A 20649-nucleotide genomic window follows, 5' to 3' on the forward strand; every position below is an offset into this window, starting at 1 on the left:
TAATCCTTCCTCAAAGAAGGAACGTCTTTTACACAATCTTGATGTGGTTCGTGCTTTAAAGTTTTATTTACAAGCTACGAAGGATTTTCGTCAAACATCTGCTTTGTTTGTTGTCTACTCTGGACAGAGGAGAGGCCAAAAGGCTTCGGCAACTACTCTTTCTTTTTGGCTGAGAAGCATAATCCGCTTAGCTTATGAGACTGCTGGCCAGCAGCCTCCTGAAAGAATTACAGCTCATTCCACTAGAGCGGTGGCTTCCACATGGGCCTTTAAAAATGAGGCCTCTGTTGAACAGATTTGTAAGGCGGCGACTTGGTCTTCGCTTCACACTTTTTCTAAATTCTACAAATTCAATACTTTTGCTTCTTCGGAGGCTATTTTTGGGAGAAAGGTCTTGCAGGCAGTGGTGCCTTCCGTTTAAGTTCCTGCCTTGTCCCTCCCTTCATCCGTGTCCTAAAGCTTTGGTATTGGTATCCCACAAGTAATGGATGAACCCGTGGATTGGATACACCTTTACAAGAGAAAAAAAAAATTTATGCTTACCTGATAAATTTCTTTCTCTTGTGGTGTATCCAGTCCACAGCCCGCCCTGCCATTTTAAGGCAGGTGTTTTTTATTTTTAAAACTACAGTCACCACTGCACCCTATAGTTTCTCCTTTTTTCTTGCTTGTCTTCGGTCGAATGACTGGGGGTGGCAGTTAGGGGAGGAGCTATATAGACAGCTCTGCTGTGGGTGTCCTCTTGCAACTTCCTGTTGGGAAGGAGAATATCCCACAAGTAATGGATGAACCCGTGGACTGGATACACCACAAGAGAAATAAATTTATCAGGTAAGCATACATTTTGTTTTTCTATGGATATCATGTGATGTATCCTCATTATACACTAAAATTCCTGATAATCAAGGTATAAGAACCTTTAAAGCATTAAGTACAGTTTGGAATATTCCAGATATACATGTGGATTTTTTAGCTAAGAGTATTTCATATATACTAACACACAACTATTTTATATTTGAGATTTTTTTTTATAAACAAATCCAAGGGACAGCAATGGGGACCAATATGGCCTCATCCTATGCAAACATATACATGGGAGATTATGAAAATTCAATGATCTGGAATGATCACCAGTTTAGGGCCAATATACACCAATATTATAGATATATAGATGATATTATCATAATTTGGAAGGGTACCCAGGAAGAAGCGAATAGAATACATGAATTTGAATACGTATAATCTTGAATTCACAAGTAAAATTTCAGTGAAGAAAATAGAGTTCTTGGATTTAGTGTTATATATAGACGACTCAAATAAAATAGCTGTGAGGAACTATAGAAAACCTACTGACAAAAATGGTTTCCTTCATACTTCTAGTGGTCACCTTCCAATATGAAAAAATAACATCCCCAATGGACAATTTAGACGGATACGAAGGAATTGTACTGATTTAAATAACTATACACAAGAAGCAGAGATACTGAGTGAAAAATGTATTCAAAAGGGGTACGAAAAACAAGCTATTGAAACATCTAGCCAAAAAGGACTGGAGTATGATAGAAGGATACTATTAGAAAATAAAGAGAAAAAAACATCCCTATTTGAGAAACAGAATAATAAAACTAAATGTATTACAACGTATAGTGAAGGAGCTTTTGGGATTAAATCCATTCTAAATAAACATTGAAATATTTTGTTAGCTGACGCTCTGCTGACAGGCCAATTAGATGAACGACCTGATGTAGTATATAGGAAGAATAGAGATCTGAAAAGCCTCATAGCTCCATCTAAATTAAAAACCCTAACACCTAACAGTGAGGGCACTATGTCCAACTGGTTGGCACTAAAACCAGGGACATATAAATGCTACAAAAAAGATTGTTGCTTATGCCCCATTATAAATACATTTTCAAATTGCACTTGGAATTGGAATAGAACAAAAAACACTATCAAAGACAGAACAACATGTAATTCTACCTATGCAGTATATCAGTTGACATGCATTTGTGGAATGATATATATAGGGCGCACAAAATGAAAGATAAAGAGGAGGGTATATGAACATTTAAACAACATTAAAAATGGTTTAGAGGGACATAGTGTGTCACAACATTGCAAAACTAAACATCAATGCAGCAGTGTAGGAATCATGTTTAAAGTTTTAGACCATATAAATAATAGTAATGATAATAGTAATCGTTTACTAAATCTTAGGAAAGCAGAAACAAAATGGATACGCCAATTAGAAAGTTTAAATCCTAAGGGCTTAAATATCGATATAGATCTGCAAGCATTCATGGTGTAGCAGGAGAGAATGCTTACACATTACTAATACATGCACTCTCTGTCTTAGTAATTATTGTCCCCTAGTTTGTGCAATCCCTTTTTTAATGCATTCCTGTTAGTGTAGTATAATGAACTTTTGACTCAATTGTCATATATTTTTTATATTTTCTCTAGATTTATAGTTAAAGAATTCTTTTGCATATACAATATGATATAGTATGTGTTTTAGAAAGATTAAAAGTTATGAATTTTAATATGAACTATAGGATGTAGGATTTTATAGTTATTTATTTTAGATAAGATTGATTTTTTAATTCATTTACATTTTAAAGTATCCATTATGGCATACGATTTATGCTTTTTGTTAATATTTTTAACATTGTAATAATTTAACATTCATGTATAAGTTTTATCTAGTGTATTGTATACTATGTATTATTTTAGTATGTATTTGTGATTTTATTGTATAATCAAATTCGCCACTTTGTGTATAATATATATGTCATGCTATTTTAGCTTAAATTACATTGACATAATGCTCCGAATACGAAAGTAAGAGTAATGTGACATTGACCAATAAGAAGGGAGCCCGGTAAATTTAAATGCCGAACAAACAACAGTCAGGTATACAATACTCTGTTGATAAAGTTCACCCAGGTATGAACATAACGCATTCAGAAGAAAGCCACAGTTGGAATCTATTTCCACATTCGGTGAAAGCTTTTCACCTATAGCTGACAGCCGGGAACCACCAGAATCACTGGGTCTGTGTGAGAAAGTCTGGACAAATAGGAAACCAGTACCGCAATTCCAAACAGACATCTACAGAGGGAGCATAAGTGAGACGGCAGTGTAAAGACATATTACGTTCATATCTGATGCACATATCTTTTAAGTGTGCATTTTTAAGCTTCTATGTATGATCCAATAAAAGATAAATACAGTGAATCGTGGATGTGCTTGTTTTTTCTTTTCACAGTAGCTTCTATGTGCAGTTTAGAAAATGTACAGAGCTGGGAGCATGCAAGCAGAATCCTGTTAATGAGAGATAAACAGATCAGGTAAGGCAGCTTCTATGTGTAGTTTAGACAATATACAGAGCTGAGAGCATGCAAGCAGGATTCTGTTAATGAGAGATAAACAGATCAGGTAAGGCAGCTTCTATGTGCAGTTTAGACAATATACAGAGCTGAGAGCATGCAAGCAGGATTCTGTTAATGAGAGATAAACAGATCAGGTAAGGCAGCTTCTATGTGCAGTTTAGACAATATACAGAGCTGAGAGCATGCAAGCAGGATCCTGCTAAGGAGAGATAAACAGATCAGATAAGGCAGCTTCTATGTGTAGTTTAGACAATACACAGAGCTGAGAGCATGCAAGCAGGATTCTGTTAATGAGAGATAAACAGATCAGGTAAGGCAGCTTCTATGTGCAGTTTAGACAATATACAGAGCTGAGAGCATGCAAGCAGGATTCTGTTAATGAGAGATAAACAGATCAGGTAAGGCAGCTTCTATGTGCAGTTTAGACAATATACAGAGCTGAGAGCATGCAAGCAGGATCCTGCTAAGGAGAGATAAACAGATCAGGTAAGGCAGCTTCTATGTGTAGTTTAGACAATATACAGAGCTGAGAGCATGCAAGCAGGATTCTGTTAATGAGAGATAAACAGATCAGGTAAGGCAGCTTCTATGTGTAGTTTAGACAATATACAGAGCTGAGAGCATGCAAGCAGGATTCTGTTAATGAGAGATAAACAGATCAGATAAGGCAGCTTCTATGTGCAGTTTAGACAATATACAGAGCTGAGAGCATGCAAGCAGGATCCTGTTAATGAGAGATAAACAGATCAGGTAAGGCAGCTTCTCTGTGCAGTTTAGACAATGTGCAGAGCATCTAGCTGGGCACATGCTGTTCAATGATGTACGTATGGAGTGCATATTCTTAAAGGGACATTAAACAGTAAATAAATGCTAGATATAATGATGTATTCAAAGCTAATTCTGAGAATATCTTGATGTATTTTTTCAACTCCAGAAATACTCAGTCTATCCACAAGCATTGGAGCACAATTAGAAAACATGCTGGCACTACACACCAGCTAGACTCAGATGCATACATCTGTAGATATGCAAGATGCCAATGTCCATCCAGGAAGGGACCTAGTGGCTGAGTAATGAATTAAACACATTCTCACAACACAATGAGTAGGACCCAAGATGTGACCCACAACACCTTCATAATGCATCAGACTGACAAATAAGAACAGATGACTATGAACAAAACTGGAAACAGGAGAAAACGTTATCCAAGAAGTATCTGATACAGGCACTGAGGAGTCACAAACAGGTGACACAGTAAAAGGGCAGGTAAAGGCAGAGGTTAGGAATGGTCTGGTAGCCAGGTACTGTCCCAAAAGAATAACCATTGTTCAGGCAGAAGGTCAGTAATGTTCTGGTAGTAAGGTACATAGGTTAATCCAATAGAACAGACAAAGTCAGGCAAAAAGGTCAGTAAAACAGAGTTTCAAACATAAAATTGTGCATTCAATAGTAACTAAAACAAATGGGCATCTGGCCACGTGGAACATCAGAATAAATACAAAGGTGGCATCCCCACTGTGTGGAAAGATGACTCCCTCAATCAAACCCAGTGTCAAAACCGCTGTCATTGCCAGGTAACTATACAGTTTGACAATGTCACCAAGTTTCCTAGAGCTGCTGGAGGGGTTGTGAAGAAACAGGTACATTATTGCACATCTGGTAGACATGTAAATATTTGAGGACCTACTGGACCTTAATGCAAATATTCCTCAGACCCCTATTTAGTGACACTTTTATCATCTGCTGTTAATCATTATGGAATAATAAAGTGTGCAAACAAAGGCTGTAGGCATTGTAAAATAACCATCTAATAGGGTTTTTAGAGTCTATATTCCACACAGACATTGTTTGCACAAGATACCTGTCCCTAATTATCCTCAACAGAAGAGATTAGATAAGAGAAACACAGGATTTAACTTTATTACTATTGCTTTATTGAAACTCATGGAAATTGGACAGTTGCATTACATACAGGAAAGGGGAACACAAGAGAAAACAAAATGATATGGCAAAAGTTACATACATAATTAAACACTTTATACTAAAATCTAAATGTGTTTAACACCCATTTAACCCCATAACTGCTGAACCATTTCAAAGCCCTTTGATGAGCCGTTTTCAAGCTTTTAGATGCTACTCACATTTAAGCTCTACTGGAAGTAATTTGCCAGTGAGAAACACATATAAAAAGACATGAGAAATCTACAACAAAAAGCATGACAAAATCATTTTTTTACTATAATTTAATTAAACAAGATTATAAACAATACAGTATGAGTTTTCACCCCTCAACTATAGTCAAAACATGTACGGATCTATAATTATATTAGGTATCCTTTGTAAAATAAACAGAAGTGGAAAATAATTACGTGTTTTTCTATATCAGATAGCAATTAGAAATCAAAAGTAAAGAAAAAAAATATTGTGGTTATATTTTAGCACAATGCATTTTTATGCATCCATTGGGGCTATCCTAAATCAGACAAGCTTTTAAAAGCCTCTAGCACTTTTGATGCCAATGTAGTGATTAATTTAAATTCCAGCTAGGGATACGCTGTTGCCTCAGGGATCACCTGACTATAATACACTCAACAGTACCTACAATTTAAATAAGGGCTTATCAAAATATATATGAGCCTTTGGGCATATATATATAGGTATATAATGTTGACCTGCACATAGGAGTCTCCTTACTATGCCTTCTACTTAAATAAATGCACACTGGTGATTACCAGGTGATCACTTGGCAATTTAAACCTATATAGGGACCCTGCATACCCCCAAGGATGATAAACACACAGGTTCATCTTGTAAGCACTTGAGACGAAGGAGGCCTCTTAAACAGCTCTAAACATACACTCCCTCATGACTACATGTAGTCACTATTAGAACTCTAGACATTGTGTGAATAGTGATGTTGGCTTATGCACTTAAAAGTTTAAGCTCTAATTTCCCTGGCTTCTTTTAATATGGATTTTTTGGTGCCTAGTAAAATGTGTTTTTAGAATAAAACATTTCCCACATTCAGAACATAAAAATGCTTTCTTTCCTGTATGAATTTTCTGATGCCTAATAAGAGTTGATTTCTCAGTAAAACATTTCCCACATTCAGAACATGAAAATGCTTTCTCCCCTGTATGAATTTTATGATGCCTAATAAGATTTGATTTCTCAGTAAACCATTTCCCACATTCAGAGCATGAAAATGCTTTCTCTCCTCTATGGGTTTTTTGGTGTGCAATAAGATTTGATTTCTGAGCAAAACATTTCCCACAGTCAGAACACGAAAATGCTTTCTCTCCTGCATGAATTTTTTGATGTGTAATAAGATTTGATTTCCGCGTAAAACATTTCCCACATTCAGAACATGGAAATGCTTTCTCCCCTGTATGAACTTTCTGATGTCTAATAAGATGTGATTTTAGAATAAAACATTTCCCACATTCAGAACATGAAAATGCTTTTTCCCCTGTATGTATTTTCTGATGAGTAATAAGATTTAATTTCAGAATAAAACATTTCCCACATTCAGAACATGAAAATGCTTTCTCACCTATATGAATTTTCTGATGCGTAATAAGATTTGATTTCCGAGCAAAACATTTCCCACATTCAGAACATGAAAATGCTTTCTCTCCTGTATGAACTTTCTGATGCTTAATAACAGTTGATTTCTCAGTAAAGCATTTCCCACATACAGAACATGAAAATGCTTTTTCTCCTGTATGAATTTTTTTATGCGCAATAAGATGTGATTTCTGAGCAAAACATTTCCCACATTCAGGGCATGAAAATACTTTCTCTCCTGTATGAATTTTCTGATGTGTTATAAGATTTGATTTCTCAGCAAAACATTTCCCACATTCAGAACATGGAAAGACCTTCTCTCCTGTATGAATTTTCTGATGTCTAATAAGAACTGATTTCTCAGTAAAACATTTCCCACATTTAGAACATGAAAATGCTTTCTCCCCGATATGATATCTCTGATGAGTAATAAGATATGATTTTTGATTAAAACATTTCCCACATTCAGAACATGAAAATGCTTTTTCTCCTGTATGAATTTTCTGATGCCTAATAAGATGTGATTTCCAGGAAAAACATTTCTCACATTCAGTACATGAAAATGCTTTCTCCCCTGTATAACATTTCTGATGTCTTAAAATATTTAATTTCTTGGTAAAACATTTCCCATCTTCAGAACATAAATTTCCCACTTGGCTTCTTTGATTTTGAAGAAGATTGAAACAAGTATCTGTATTTTCACCATGAGTAGGATTGCAACCTGTTGATAAGAAATATAATTGGTTTGCTATTAATTACATAATTATTATATGTTGAGGACATTTTAACTGTTCTGTATAAAGCTCTACTACAAGGATAAGGGGCAGGCTACGACCCCTACACCTTTCCCCAGCTTCATGCTATGTCTTAAGGATGGTTTACTACACATTAAGGAATATTTTTTATTTATAGCAAATATAAAAAAATTATTTAACAAATATATTTTCAGAAGTTCTCAGATCCAAATATTGTACAAATGTAGCAAAACACCTAAGAATCCCTAAAATCTCTAACAGACCACTATCCTTTTATTAGCACACACACAAAACAATTAAAAGCTATATAGCAATTAAGAAAAAAAAATCTTTATTTTGTAAATTTATAAAGTGGGGGAGCCTAATGTCTAAATAACAATAATTGGAATAACCACTTTCCAAAGAGATGGAAATATGAAAGATATTTCGAAGTACTCGCAATAAATATCATCAACACATTTACATTCTCCCTCAGATAAAATTAGTTAAATCATCAGCTAAAACGTAACATTAAATTAATACATCTATAAAAATGATAACACAAAACACTTTAAAATCCAATAATTAAAATAACCAAAACACAAAATGGTTAACAGCCAATTCCTGAGGTAAACAGGAGTCTATTGACAATCAAAGGGAAAATTGTCAGGTCTACTTTTTAATCACGTATCAAACTCAAGTTTACTGCACAAACATTCTACTTGGGGACTTTCCTTGCACCATTCGCACTACGATTCTGTGAATTCCCATAAACTTGGGATTCTCAAAGGAGGCTTGGAAAAGCTCCGACTAGTCAAACACGCGTCAGTAGTGAGCCAAAAGCTATAGTGTATGAGAGGAGACTATTTATATTTATTGGCATTTTGATGGTTTGATAATTGTTTTATTTTGCCTTTTCTTTTACTGCACGTCAAATTCACAGTGATAAGCCCACTACAGTACTTGGATATTGGTCCGAGGAAGAATGTAAATATATTTGATATTTATTGTGAGGTTATTTTAAAATATTGTGAGTGCCTATAAAAGGTTCTTTTTTTCCATCATTTTAAAGATCACACCTTGTATACGGTCTACAGATCAGGAGTCAACATTTATAGAAGCAAATACATTACATATTTTTTTAAAGGGACATTAAACCCTAATTTTTCTTTCATGATTCAGATAAAGCATACAATATTAAATACATTTTGAATTTACTTCTATTATCATATTTTCTTTGTTTTCTTGGTGTCCTTTGTTGAAAAGCAGGAATGTAGCTCAGGAGCGTGCACGGATCTGCAGCACTATTTGGCAGCAGTTTTGCAAGAACAGTAGCAAGAGCGGTAGATGGCAGCACTTTTTCCGGCAATGTAGCATTCCAGACATGAGCACGTTACCTATCTAGATATCTCTTCAACAAAGAATAATGTGACACTGAAGCATATTTGCTCATAGACGTTAATTGAAACCCTTTTTTAAAATTATATGCTCTGTCTGAATCATGAAAGAAAAAACAAAATTTATGCTTACCAGATATATTCCTTTCTTTCCTGGCAGGGAGAGTCCACAAAATAATTCATTACTTGTGGGAATATCAACACCTAGCCACCAGGAGGAGGCAAAGACACCCCAGCCAAAGGCTATAAATATCCCTCCCACTTCCCCTATCCCCCCCCAGTCATTCGGGCGAGGGAACAAGGAAAACAAGGAGAAACATCAGGGTATAGAGGTGCCAGAATAAAAGGTAAGCCGCCCAAAAAAGACAACGGGAGGGGTCAATGACTCTCCCTGCCAGGAAAGAAAGGAATTTATCTGGTAAGCATACATTTTGTTTTCTTTCCAAAGGCAGGGAGAGTCTACGACTTAATTCATTACTGTTGGAAACCAATACCCTAGCTCCAGAGGACACTGAATGAATAACAAACGGGAGGACAAAAAAAGAAGGCAGACCCTAAACTGAGGGCACCACAGCCTGTAACACCTTTTTCCAAAAGCTGCTTCAGCTAAAGCAAAAACATTGAATTTATAGAATTTTAAAAAGGTATGCAAGGAAGACCAGGTAGCCGCCTTACAAATCTGATCTATGGAGACTTCATTCTTAAAAGCCCAGGAATAAGAAACTGCCCTAGTGGAATTAGCCGTTATCCTCTCAGGAGGCTGTTGCCCAGCCTTCTCATAAGCAAAACAGATGATACTTCTCAGCCAATAAGATAATGAAGTCGCAGTGGCCTTCTGGCCCTTGCCTCTTCCAGCATATAAAACAAACAAAGAAGAGGGTTGTCTGAAATCCTCAGTTGCCTGGAGATAAAAAAATTAAAGCACGCACAACGTCCAGATTGTGGAGTAAATGTTCCTTCGAGAAGGATTAGGACAAATGGAAGGAACAACAATCTCTTGATTGATGTTGCAATCCAAGACCACCTTAGGCAGAAATCCTAATTTGGTACGTAAAACTGCCTTATTCGCATGGTATACCAAGTAAGGGGGCTCACACTGTAAAGCAGATATCTCAGAGACTCTGCGAGCAGAGGCGATGGCCAACAAAAACAGAACCTTCCAGGATAGAAGTTGAAGATCAACAGAATGCATAGGCTCAAACAGAGCTTGCTGCAGAAAACGAAGAACAAGATTGAGGCTCCATGGTGGAGAAACAGGTTTAAATACAGGCCTGATTCTAACCAGAGCCTGAACAAAGGACTGTACATCAAGAAGGTCTGCCAATCTCTTATGCAGTAGAACCGACAGAGCAGAAATCTGACCCTTAAGAGAACTAGCTGACAGGCCCTTTTCCAAACCATCCTGAAGATGCGAACAATGACTCGAGGTAAGAGAGCCAACGGAGGAAAAATATATATGAGTTTGAACCTCCAAGGAACCTCTAACGCGTCCACCAATTCCACCTGAGGATTCCTCAATCTCAACCTGTACCTGAGTAGCTTGCTATTGAGACAAGAAGCCATGAGGTCAATTTCTCGAACCCCCATCTGAGAGTTATTTCAGAGAACACCTCAGGGCATAAAGACCACTCCCCTGGGTAAAAAGATTGTCTGCTGAGGAAATCCGCTTCCCATTTGTCCACTCCCATGATGTGGATTGCAGATAGCAGACAATTCCGCCATTGCAGCGTTCGAGGCACGTCCATAATCGCTAGGGAGCTTCTTGTTCCTCCCTGATGATTTATGTAAGCGACAGAAGTTATATTGTCTGATTGAAATCTGATATACCGGGCAGAACAAATTTGAGGCCAAGCCCTCAGAGCATTGTTAATGGCCTGAAGTTCCAAGATGTTGATTGGAAGAGATGATTCTTCTCTGGAACAAATCCCCTGAGATTTCCTGGGACTCCAGACTGCTCCCCAGCCTGAAAGTCTGGCATCTGTAGTCACAATCTCCCAGGATGGTCTCAAGAAGAACATGCCTAGAGACAGGTGATCTTGACAGAGCCACCAAGAGAAAGAGTCTCTCGTTAGTTTGTCCAGAACAATCTGTTGAGACAGGTTTAAGTGATCTCCGTTCCATTGCCTCAGCATGCATAATTGTACAGGTCGAAGATGTAAGCGAGAAAAAGGAATGTCCATGGAAGACACCATGAGACCAATCATTTCCATACACTGAGCAACTGAAGGGTTTAGGGTGGCCTGAATTGATCGACAAGCCGACACCAGCTTGGAACGTCTCTGATCCGTCAGAAAGATCTTCATAGAGAATGAATCGATTATAGTTCCTAGAAAAATAACCCTGGTGCTGGGAAACAGGGAACTCTTTTCTAGTTTTATCTTCCATCCATGTCTCCGAAGGAGACACAGAAGAGAGACTGTCTGACATCTTGCTTGAGAAAAAGATGAAGATTGAACCAAGATATCATCCAGGTAAGGAGCCACTGCGATACCCTGGGATCTGGCCACTTCGTAAATATTCTGGGAGCAGCAGCTAAGCCAAATGGTAGGGCTCTGAACTGGAAATGCTGGTCCAGAAATGCAAACTGCAGGAACTGAAAATGATCTTTGTGGATCGGAACATGAAGGTATGCATCCTTTAAATCGATTGAAGTCATGAACTGTCCTTCCTGAATCAAGGGACGGATGGACCTGATAGTCTCCATTTTGAAGGAGGGAAACCTGAGAAACTTGTTGAGACATTTCAAGTCCAGGATTGGTCGATAAGTCCTTTCCTTTTTGCAAACCACAAAGAGGTTTGCGTAATAACCTAGACCCCTTTCTGAGGCGGGCACCAGGACGATTACTCCCAGAGAGGAAAGGTCCCGAAAACAATCTATGAAAGCTGACCTCTTCTCTGGTCTTGAAGACAGTCTTGAAAGGAGAAATCTGCCCCTTGGAGGACAAGATTTGAACCATATTTTGTATCCCTGAGATTACATCTAACACCCAAGGATCCTGAACATCCTGAAACTAAGCCTCTGAAAAAAGGACTGTCTGTCCCCTACTCAAACCGATCCCAGATCGGGGGCCGCCTCTTCATGCAGATTTGTTGTCTGTGGGCTTCTTGGTCTGCTTGGATTTGTACCCTTGGACTGTTCAGGCTTGTAGGATGATTGAGTCTGGTGGGTCTTGTCTGAACGAAAGGAGCGAAAATTAGAGAACTGACGTTCCTTAGGTCTAACTTTCATATCCTGGGGGAGAAATGAACCCTTTCCCCCCGTAACAGTGGAAATTATGGAGTCCAGACTATTTCCAAATAAAACCTTCCCCTTGAATGGTAAGGAAAGGAGTCTGGATTTTGAGACCCTATCAGGGGACCAAGATTTCAACCAGAGGGCCCTGCGAGCCAGGACCGCAATACCTGAAGCTTTGGCATTCAAACAAATAATCTGCATATTAAACATCACAGATAAAGGAGTTGGCTATCCTTAAAGCCTTGATTCTATCCTGAATATCTTTGAGAGGATTCAACTTCAATTAATTCCGACAACCGCGGCTACAGCTGCTGCTGATTGGAAAAGGAAGCCCATGTTATTATTATTATTATTTATTTGTATAGCGCCACCAAATTCCATAGAGCTGGGTACAAAACTAAACAAATCTAGTACAGGAGGAAGAGGGCCCGGCTCCGGAGAGCTCACAGTCTACAGGTTTAGGGTGCAGAGACATAAGGTTGGGGGTAGCTTGTCACATCAGTTGTAGTTGCAGTAGTGAGTCAGGTAGTTCATGTATTAGTTTGGTTAGGATGAGAGATGGAGGAGAGATGGTAAGCCTCTCTGAATAGGTGGGTTTTCAAGGAGTGTCTGAAGCTATACAAGGTTGGAGACAGTCTTATGGAGCGGTGTAGAGTTCCAGAGAAGAGGAGCAGCACGTGCAAAGTCTTGGAGACGGGAGTGGGACATAGAGATAACAGGAGTGGAGAGACATAGGTCAGAGGTTGATCGAAGAGGACAGGATGGGGAATATTTCACGAGAGAGGAAATATATTTGGGAGTTAGACTGTTGAGTGCTTTGTAAGTTAGGGTTAATACTTTAAATTGTATTCTTGAGTGTATGGGGAGCCAGTGTAGAGACTGGCAGAGCGGAGCAGCTGATGTAGATCGGTGACTTAGGTGGTTGAGTCTAGTAGAAGCATTCATAATAGATTGGAGGGAGGAGAGGTGGTGTTTTGGAAGGCCATTTAGAAGTAGATTGCAATAATCAATGCATGACAAAATGAGGGAATGAATATTTTTGTAGTTTTTTGAGTAAGGATGGGACAAATTCTGGAAATGTTGCGTAGGTGTGAACAGCAGGATTTGGAAAGCACTTGTTTATGTGGTTGAATGTGAGTTCTGAGTCAATTGTAACCCCAAGACAGCGGACCTGGGGTGAGGTGTTGAGAATAGAGTCTCCAATCATCAGAGAAATGTCAGGTATTGGATGTCTCGAAGAAGGGGGAATAAGAAGCAGCTCAGTTTTGGACAGATTGAGTTGGAGGTAGTGTGAAGACATCCAAGAGGAAATTGCAGAGAGGCAGTTGGAAATCTGGTTGAGTAAAGAGGGAGAGATATCAGGAGAGGAAAGATAGATTTGTGTATCATCAGCATATAAGTGGTACTGGAATCCAAAGGAGGTTATAAGTTTTCCAAGGGAGGATGTTTACAGAGAGAAAAGCAAGGGAACCAAGACAGAGCCTTGTGGAACTGAGAGAGGCATAGGATCACAAGATATGTTGTTAAAGGAAACTGAAAACGAGCAGTTTGAGAGATATGAGTAAAACCAGGAGAGGGCTGTGTATCAGATGCCAAATTAATGTCCTATTTTTAGCAGGAGAGGATGGTCAACTGTGTGAAAGGCAGCGGATAGGTCAAGAAGAATTAGTAAGGAGTAGTGGCCTTTTGCTTTAGCTGATAAAAGGACCCGTCATTCCAATAATTTTAAAGCAAAGGGAAGTAAGGAGACCGGTCAATAGTTAGAAGGGGTGGAGGGGTCAAGAAAGGGCTTTTTTAGGATTGGTATGATTGACGCATGTTTAAAGGTATCAGGAAATGTGCCAGCGGTGAGATATTGGTTAAAGAGATGAGTTAGGGAAGGGGTTAGTGAAGCAGAGAGAGAGGGAAGAAGTTGTGAAGGAATAGGGTCAAGTGGGCAGGTTGTGAGATGAGCTAAGGATAGGAGTACAGAGACTTCTTCCTCTGTTACAGGAGGGAAGTAGCATAGAGTTTTTTTAATAGAAGGGGTGGGTAGGATTGCTGGGTTTAAGGGGTGTGAGGTGCCGATATATTCTCTAACAGTGTCAATTTTATTTTTGAAGTGATCAGCAATAATTTGAACAGTGGGGTTGGTAGTGGGCGGGGGTGCAGGCAGACGTAGAAGGGAGTTAAAGGTTGAGAACAGCTTTCTGGGGTTGGATGCATGAGCTAATACAAGGGAGGAGAAATAGACTTGTTTGGCCAGGCTGAGTGCAGAGTTGTAGAACTTAAGGATGAATTTATAATGTCGGAAATCAGCACAGGTGCGTGATTTCCTCCACCGCCGTTCAGCAGCCCGTGAACATCACTGAAGATATCTGGTCTGTTTGGTGTGCCCCGGTTGTCGTTAAGTAATTGATGTACGTCGAAGAGTGGAGGGTGCAGCTTTGTCAAGTGTTGATTTTAGTGCCAAATTATACTGTAAAGCCACGAGATTTGGGCAAGAAAGGGATGAAATGTTTTAAGAGCAGAGGATTTAGTTGAGTGGAAAAGTCTGTGAGATCAAAGTCATCTAAATTCCTGCAAGGTAACATTTTTTGGGGGGCTTGCAAAGATGTAGTAGCTAGAGTAAGAGAGAAAGTTAGTAGATGGTGGTCAGAGAGAGGAAAGGGGAAGTTAAGGAAGTTGGGAACGGCACAGAGATTAGTGAAGACCAGGTCTATGGAGTTGCCTTCACAGTGGGTTGGAGATGTTGTCCACTGGGACAGGCCAAAAGAGGTGGTAAGGGATAGAAGTTTAGAGGCAGCAGGCATGTTAGGATTATCAACGGGTATGTTGAAGTCCCCTAAGATGAGAGAAGGGACATTACAAGAAAGAAATGTGGAAGCCAGGCTTCAAAGTGGTCTAGAAATTGTGATGCTGGGCCAGGGGGCGATAGATAACTGCAACACGAAGAGCTAGAGGGGAGAAGAGGCGGATAGCATGAACTTCAAAATATGAGAAGGAAAGAGAGGGGGTGAAGGAATGCAGTGAAAGGTATTGTATAGAGACAGGAGAATTCCTACTCTCCCTCCTTGTTTGTCTCCTGGCCTGGGAGTGTGACTGAAGTGCAGGCCGCCATAGGACAGAGAGGCTAAAGCAGTTGTGTTAGAGGAGGAAAGCCAAGTTTCAGTGAGGGCTAACAGGTTAAGTGAACGTGAAATAAATAGGTTGTGAACAGATGTAAGCTTATTGCATACTGAGCGTGCATTCCATAGGGCACAAGAGAATTGAGGTGTACTAATAGAGGTGCAGTTAATGAGGTTTAGAGTTACGTGGGCAAGGTGTATGAGGTGTCATTTGGGGTAGTGAGCTGAGGGAAGCACAGGGTGGACCTGGGTTAGGCGAGACATCCCCAGCTGCAAGAAGAAGAAAGATGGTTAGTGAAAGGAGATGAGAATGTGTCTTATACGAGTGTTTAAGTTTAGAATCAGTGAAGCATGGCTGGCTGAGGGATGTGAGATAGGAATAGAGTTCATGTGTGTTGTAGAGGGGGAAGGTAGAAGAGTAGGAGAAATATGAATTGTCTGAGTATTCTTCGTGAAAGGAAGAGCTGTGACTTTAAGGAGAAGGGAGGAAAAGGTTAATGCAGACATTAGAAAGTGTAGCAAGTTTGCAGTTAATTTAGCGAGATTTAAATGCACGTGTTTCTGTGTTGTCCACTCCTTTGTCTAACTCCGTTGTTATAACTCCCTACACTTATGAACTAGCACACTTGAGAACTACACATTCTGCACTGATAACAAGCAAGCTTGATGTAACTAGCTAAGGGTATACAATTTAAAGTTAATAAAGTCACATGATCCTAATTAGCAAAGTCCATCAACCCTCCCATATTTATACCCTAAACATAATACAGTATTAGGCTAAAACATAACCTTCAATAAATACACACAATAAAAAACACAGGATTACCTGCTTATTCCTACCCACCACCATAAATTAAGTTGTTTCACACACCCCTGTTTCCTGGCCGATAACAGGATACATCGGCTTCAGATGCCAGGAGTGTCACAACAAATTTTACTTTAAAAACAAATGCGCCTCGGCCGTTAGACTGGCCTTTCTCAATGTTAAGTAAGAATTGACTAGCCAAAAATGCGGGTATTACAGCCTTTTAAACATCTAACTAAACGTACATAGCCAATCCCAGTGTGGGATGCTTTATCGCCCCTCCCACTTTTCAAAGTTGTCCGATGATAGGACATACTGAGGGTGTGAGCTGAAATCGCTCATATAATAGGTCTGTAGTTAAAGATGTTAATGCAGCGTCATCACACACCCCTTCTCCCCTCGTTTTCTCACTGCAGATACAACAACATGTTGTTATGCTAAAATCATAGTGCAATCCTATACTTATGTCTAATACCCATGTTGTAAAGGTGATTATAAGTCATGTCTGGAAGGTAACTTAGATTAATTCATACCTCCGTAATAACATATGCATAGTGATAACGATTTAATCTCCCACCTATGTGTATAATGTTATCAGAGCACCGATCTTGTATTCACTTATGCATATAACATTTACACTATCACCTTATTGACAATCGGTCGCATCTATTTAAGATTATAATATGCATTAAAGTGGATGATACCCACATTATTATTTAAAGAAAGACCCAAAAATTGTTATTATCGTTCATGCCGTAAGGCATCACACTGTTGAGTCTGGATATCCACTTAGTTTCTCTCTGCAGCAATATTCTTTCTGTATTACCACCTCTTATTCCTGGTTTAACTCTTTCTAGTCCCCAACACTTCATAGCATTTGTGTTGCCATTATGATGCTGAAGGAAGTGCTTAGCCACACTAGTTATTCGTTTCCCTTTTTCCACATTTCTTCTAGCTGTTCTTATATTACTTAAGTGCTCAGTGACTCTAGTCCCCAGACTTCTAGTGGTCATGCGTACATAGAAAAGGTTACACTTACATGTTAAACAATAAATAACATTTTCACTTTTACAGTTAATGTGGTTATTTATAAACTATTTTATTCACTACCATATGTTGGCAGACTTTGCAACCGCCACAGGGTATAGAACCTTTGTAAAGTGGGGGCTTATTGGCGATCCTGTCAAAATTACTTCTGGTTAAACATTCAGGTTATTTGACCTTCTATAAGTGAACATCGGGTTATCTGCTAATAGGGATTTTAATTGGTCGTCGGCTTTTAACACATGCCAGTGCCTATTAAAAATATCCCTAATTCATTCACTATAAGGTGAAACAAGGCCTGAGCAAACAATGCAGATGACACCTTTCTTATCAAAATGGAAGACAGAGAAAATAAAGTTTTTAAGGTAATTCACACATACTAAAGATTTAATATTTGTAGGGGCAAAGGGCAGCTATAATGTGTTATGCAGGGTTAAAATGGATTCTGTCCTTTCACACATACCTGGGGAGAAAGGAGAGAGAGAGTTGTAAGCAGGGTTTCAAATATGTTCCAGATAGGTTCCAAATATATAGCAGTCGCTGTTCTGTATATTTTGTTATCCATATATAATAACTCCCTTGTTATAACTCCCTACACTTATGAACTAACACACGCTGCACTGATCTCACAAGCATTCTTCTCAAGAAGCTTTCCAATTTTTTATCCATAGGGTACCTATAAGAGGAGCTTGCCTCTAGATTTGCAAAGACATTTAACAAGCCTCACGCCTAACCTCAGACTCCAGATTTGCAAAGACATTTTACAAGTTAAAGGGACAGTTCACCCAAAAACTTTCTCCCCTTTAAATTATTCCCAATGATCATTTTTACCTGCTAGAGTGTATTAAATTGGTTGCAAGTAGCTCCTTTACTCCTATTTCAGCATTTGAAATAGCTGATTTAGCTTGTGGTTTCCCAACCTATACTGAAAGTTTTGATACTGGAGTATATGCTATTGACAAGCCTAAGTAAACACAGTCAGCAGAAGAAGTTACAATCTCAGTGGGATGCAGGATAGTTAAGTAATAAAATGATCATTTTCCATTGTTCTCTCTTTGTATTGAGCTATGGTGTTCCAGACAATTATAAGATAAGGAAGCAAGTGTGTGTACACAAAGTTATAACATAATGAGATCTGATATTACCTTAAATTCAACCCATTGTAATAGGCTGTGGTTTCAAAGCACAAAACCAGTTACTTCATATACACAAATAAACCTGAAAATGCAATTTCTCAAATATTTTATACTCTGCAGGTGGTATAACAAGTCATTTAAAATACATTAATGGAAAAACAATTTTACAGTGTACTGTCCCTTTAATTCCCCTGACTGGCCTCTCTCCAATCAAGATACTGAGTGCAATTATTTCTTATTTCTGTTGGGCTATGATGGAATTATTTTTAAATCTCATCTTTTTGTATACAATCTTTGTCTCCAATCTTTGTTTCCAAACTTTTTCTCCCCTCTGCTGTGTCTCAAACCCCTCCTCCCATGTTTACTCTCTTTCCACAGCCTCACACCTAACCTCAGACTCCAGATTTGCAAGCACAAGCCCACCAATCCCTCCCAACCATCACCCACCCTATTGTTTACCTTAATATATACACACACCTAACAGTAATTATGTGCAGCTGTCACTAATAATCCAGGATAGAGAAACCACTTCAGACTCACAGCCTTTGTACTGACATTTTACCTCATTCTTTTACACTTTTCCAAATCTCACTTGCTCAGTCACCACACACTCCCCCCCATGCCATCACTCGCTCTCAGTTCACTCAGCCTTATATCAGACATATTTTTTTTCTCCCTTACCTTCTGTGTCCATTCCCTCTCCTTTAGATTGTAAGCTTGAGAGCCTTTCTACCTGCAGGCCACTTTGTGTTTAAAGTGAACTACTACTGATTGTGCTCAAGGGCAGGGCATTTCTCTCCTTTTGTATTACTCAATTATCACACCTACAACTGCTATTTACCCCTACTGTACTTGTTTGCGTATTACTGTATCCCTGTAATGTTTTTTATTCTTTGTATATTGCTGCGTTATCTGCTGGCGCTTTATAAATAAATGATAATAATAATAATAATAATAATAATAATAATAAAAAAGGGATAATAGTGTGTTTAGCGAGCGTAGAAATAGCTCCATACACTTTAGGAATCGAGTTCCACAATTCCAGATGAGAATCAGGAACTGGAAATAATTTCCAATTGGAAATAAGCTCCAATCCTTTCCCATTCATTCGCAATAATGCTTGCCATGCGGACAGGAACTGGAAAGGTCTCCAGAACCATTTTGTCTTCATAGACCCAATCTAACTTAGAAATCTTAGGCTCCTCAGGAAGCTTAGCTTCTGGAACCTCCAGCGTAGATAAAACCTCCTTTAAAAGAAAACGGAGATGTTCAATTTTAAATCTGAAGCTAGGTTCCTCTGAGGCAGGAGGCTTAACCGCTGAAACCTCTGACTCCGAAAGTTCACCTTGGATGCGACCATGGTTAACTCATCCTCAAAAAGGTGAGGCAGACTAGCCAATTCTGACTGAAGAGAAGGAATATCCCCCAAAATCAGCAGTACTATGTTTGACATTTCTCTTACGTTTTCCAGAGATAGGCAATGCATTTAGGGCCGCTGATACAGCAGATTGCAACTGAGAAGTAAAATCAGCTGGAAAAAAGCCACCTCCAACTGGAGGGATAAACGTGCTGCAGGGGACTGCTTTTGAAGAAGGGTTTTCATCGGGGTTGTGAAGTGAATGTAGGCATCTCCTGAACAATAGAGTCCTGAGAGGTGGAATCAAACACATGTTTTGTATTCTGATATGTATCCATTGTCTCACTTGTCAATTTGGTGGGCGGGACCTATATTCAGATATAAGTCTGTGTTTAACTTCCACTCCTTAGCCTGATGAAACGATGGATGTACCACTGAGAAACGCGTTGCTTTTAATAAATCTTTTAACCTCACAAAATTAACTTTGTCTCTTTCCACTGTGTTGTGCTCTCCCATTGTGCTTTATCTCTAAGCAATTCCTTTGCGCTCATGTTTGCGTCTTTGGTATTAGAGACTTTCCAGGTTGGACGGAGCTAACCACCTGACCGTGACATCACACACTGCTTCCACGCTACCCAGTCGAGGAAACCAACTTTGCTGTGTCGGCTTGCTTCACTTTGATTGCCACTGTGCCTGGGTTTGTCTCACTGGGGGGACCGGTGTGTATCAGCTTGTGTCACGTGCACTATTATCGTGGGATTCAGGATCCCTTTGTTATATCAACGACTAGTGGGGTGTCTCTTCCACTATTGGACTTTTCATTACATTGTGTCAATTATTATATGTCACATAGTATTTAATGTGCATTTCACTTT

At 39.0% G+C, this 20649-nt stretch overlaps 1 protein-coding gene across 1 annotated transcript in view; it reads right to left on the minus strand.

The window, feature by feature from the left end:
* Positions 1-5303: 5303 nt before the first annotated feature.
* The window catches only part of LOC128666707 (gastrula zinc finger protein XlCGF57.1-like), a 125969-nt gene continuing 110623 nt past the window's right edge, over positions 5304-20649 (minus strand). The window contains exon 4 of the mRNA XM_053721449.1: positions 5304-7680. Coding sequence (XP_053577424.1) covers positions 6338-7680 — 1343 coding nt within the window. The 3' untranslated portion in view covers positions 5304-6337. The remainder of the gene's footprint in view (positions 7681-20649) is intronic.

Source organism: Bombina bombina, chromosome 7, assembly GCF_027579735.1.
Source record: "Bombina bombina isolate aBomBom1 chromosome 7, aBomBom1.pri, whole genome shotgun sequence".
NCBI lineage: Eukaryota > Metazoa > Chordata > Amphibia > Anura > Bombinatoridae > Bombina > Bombina bombina.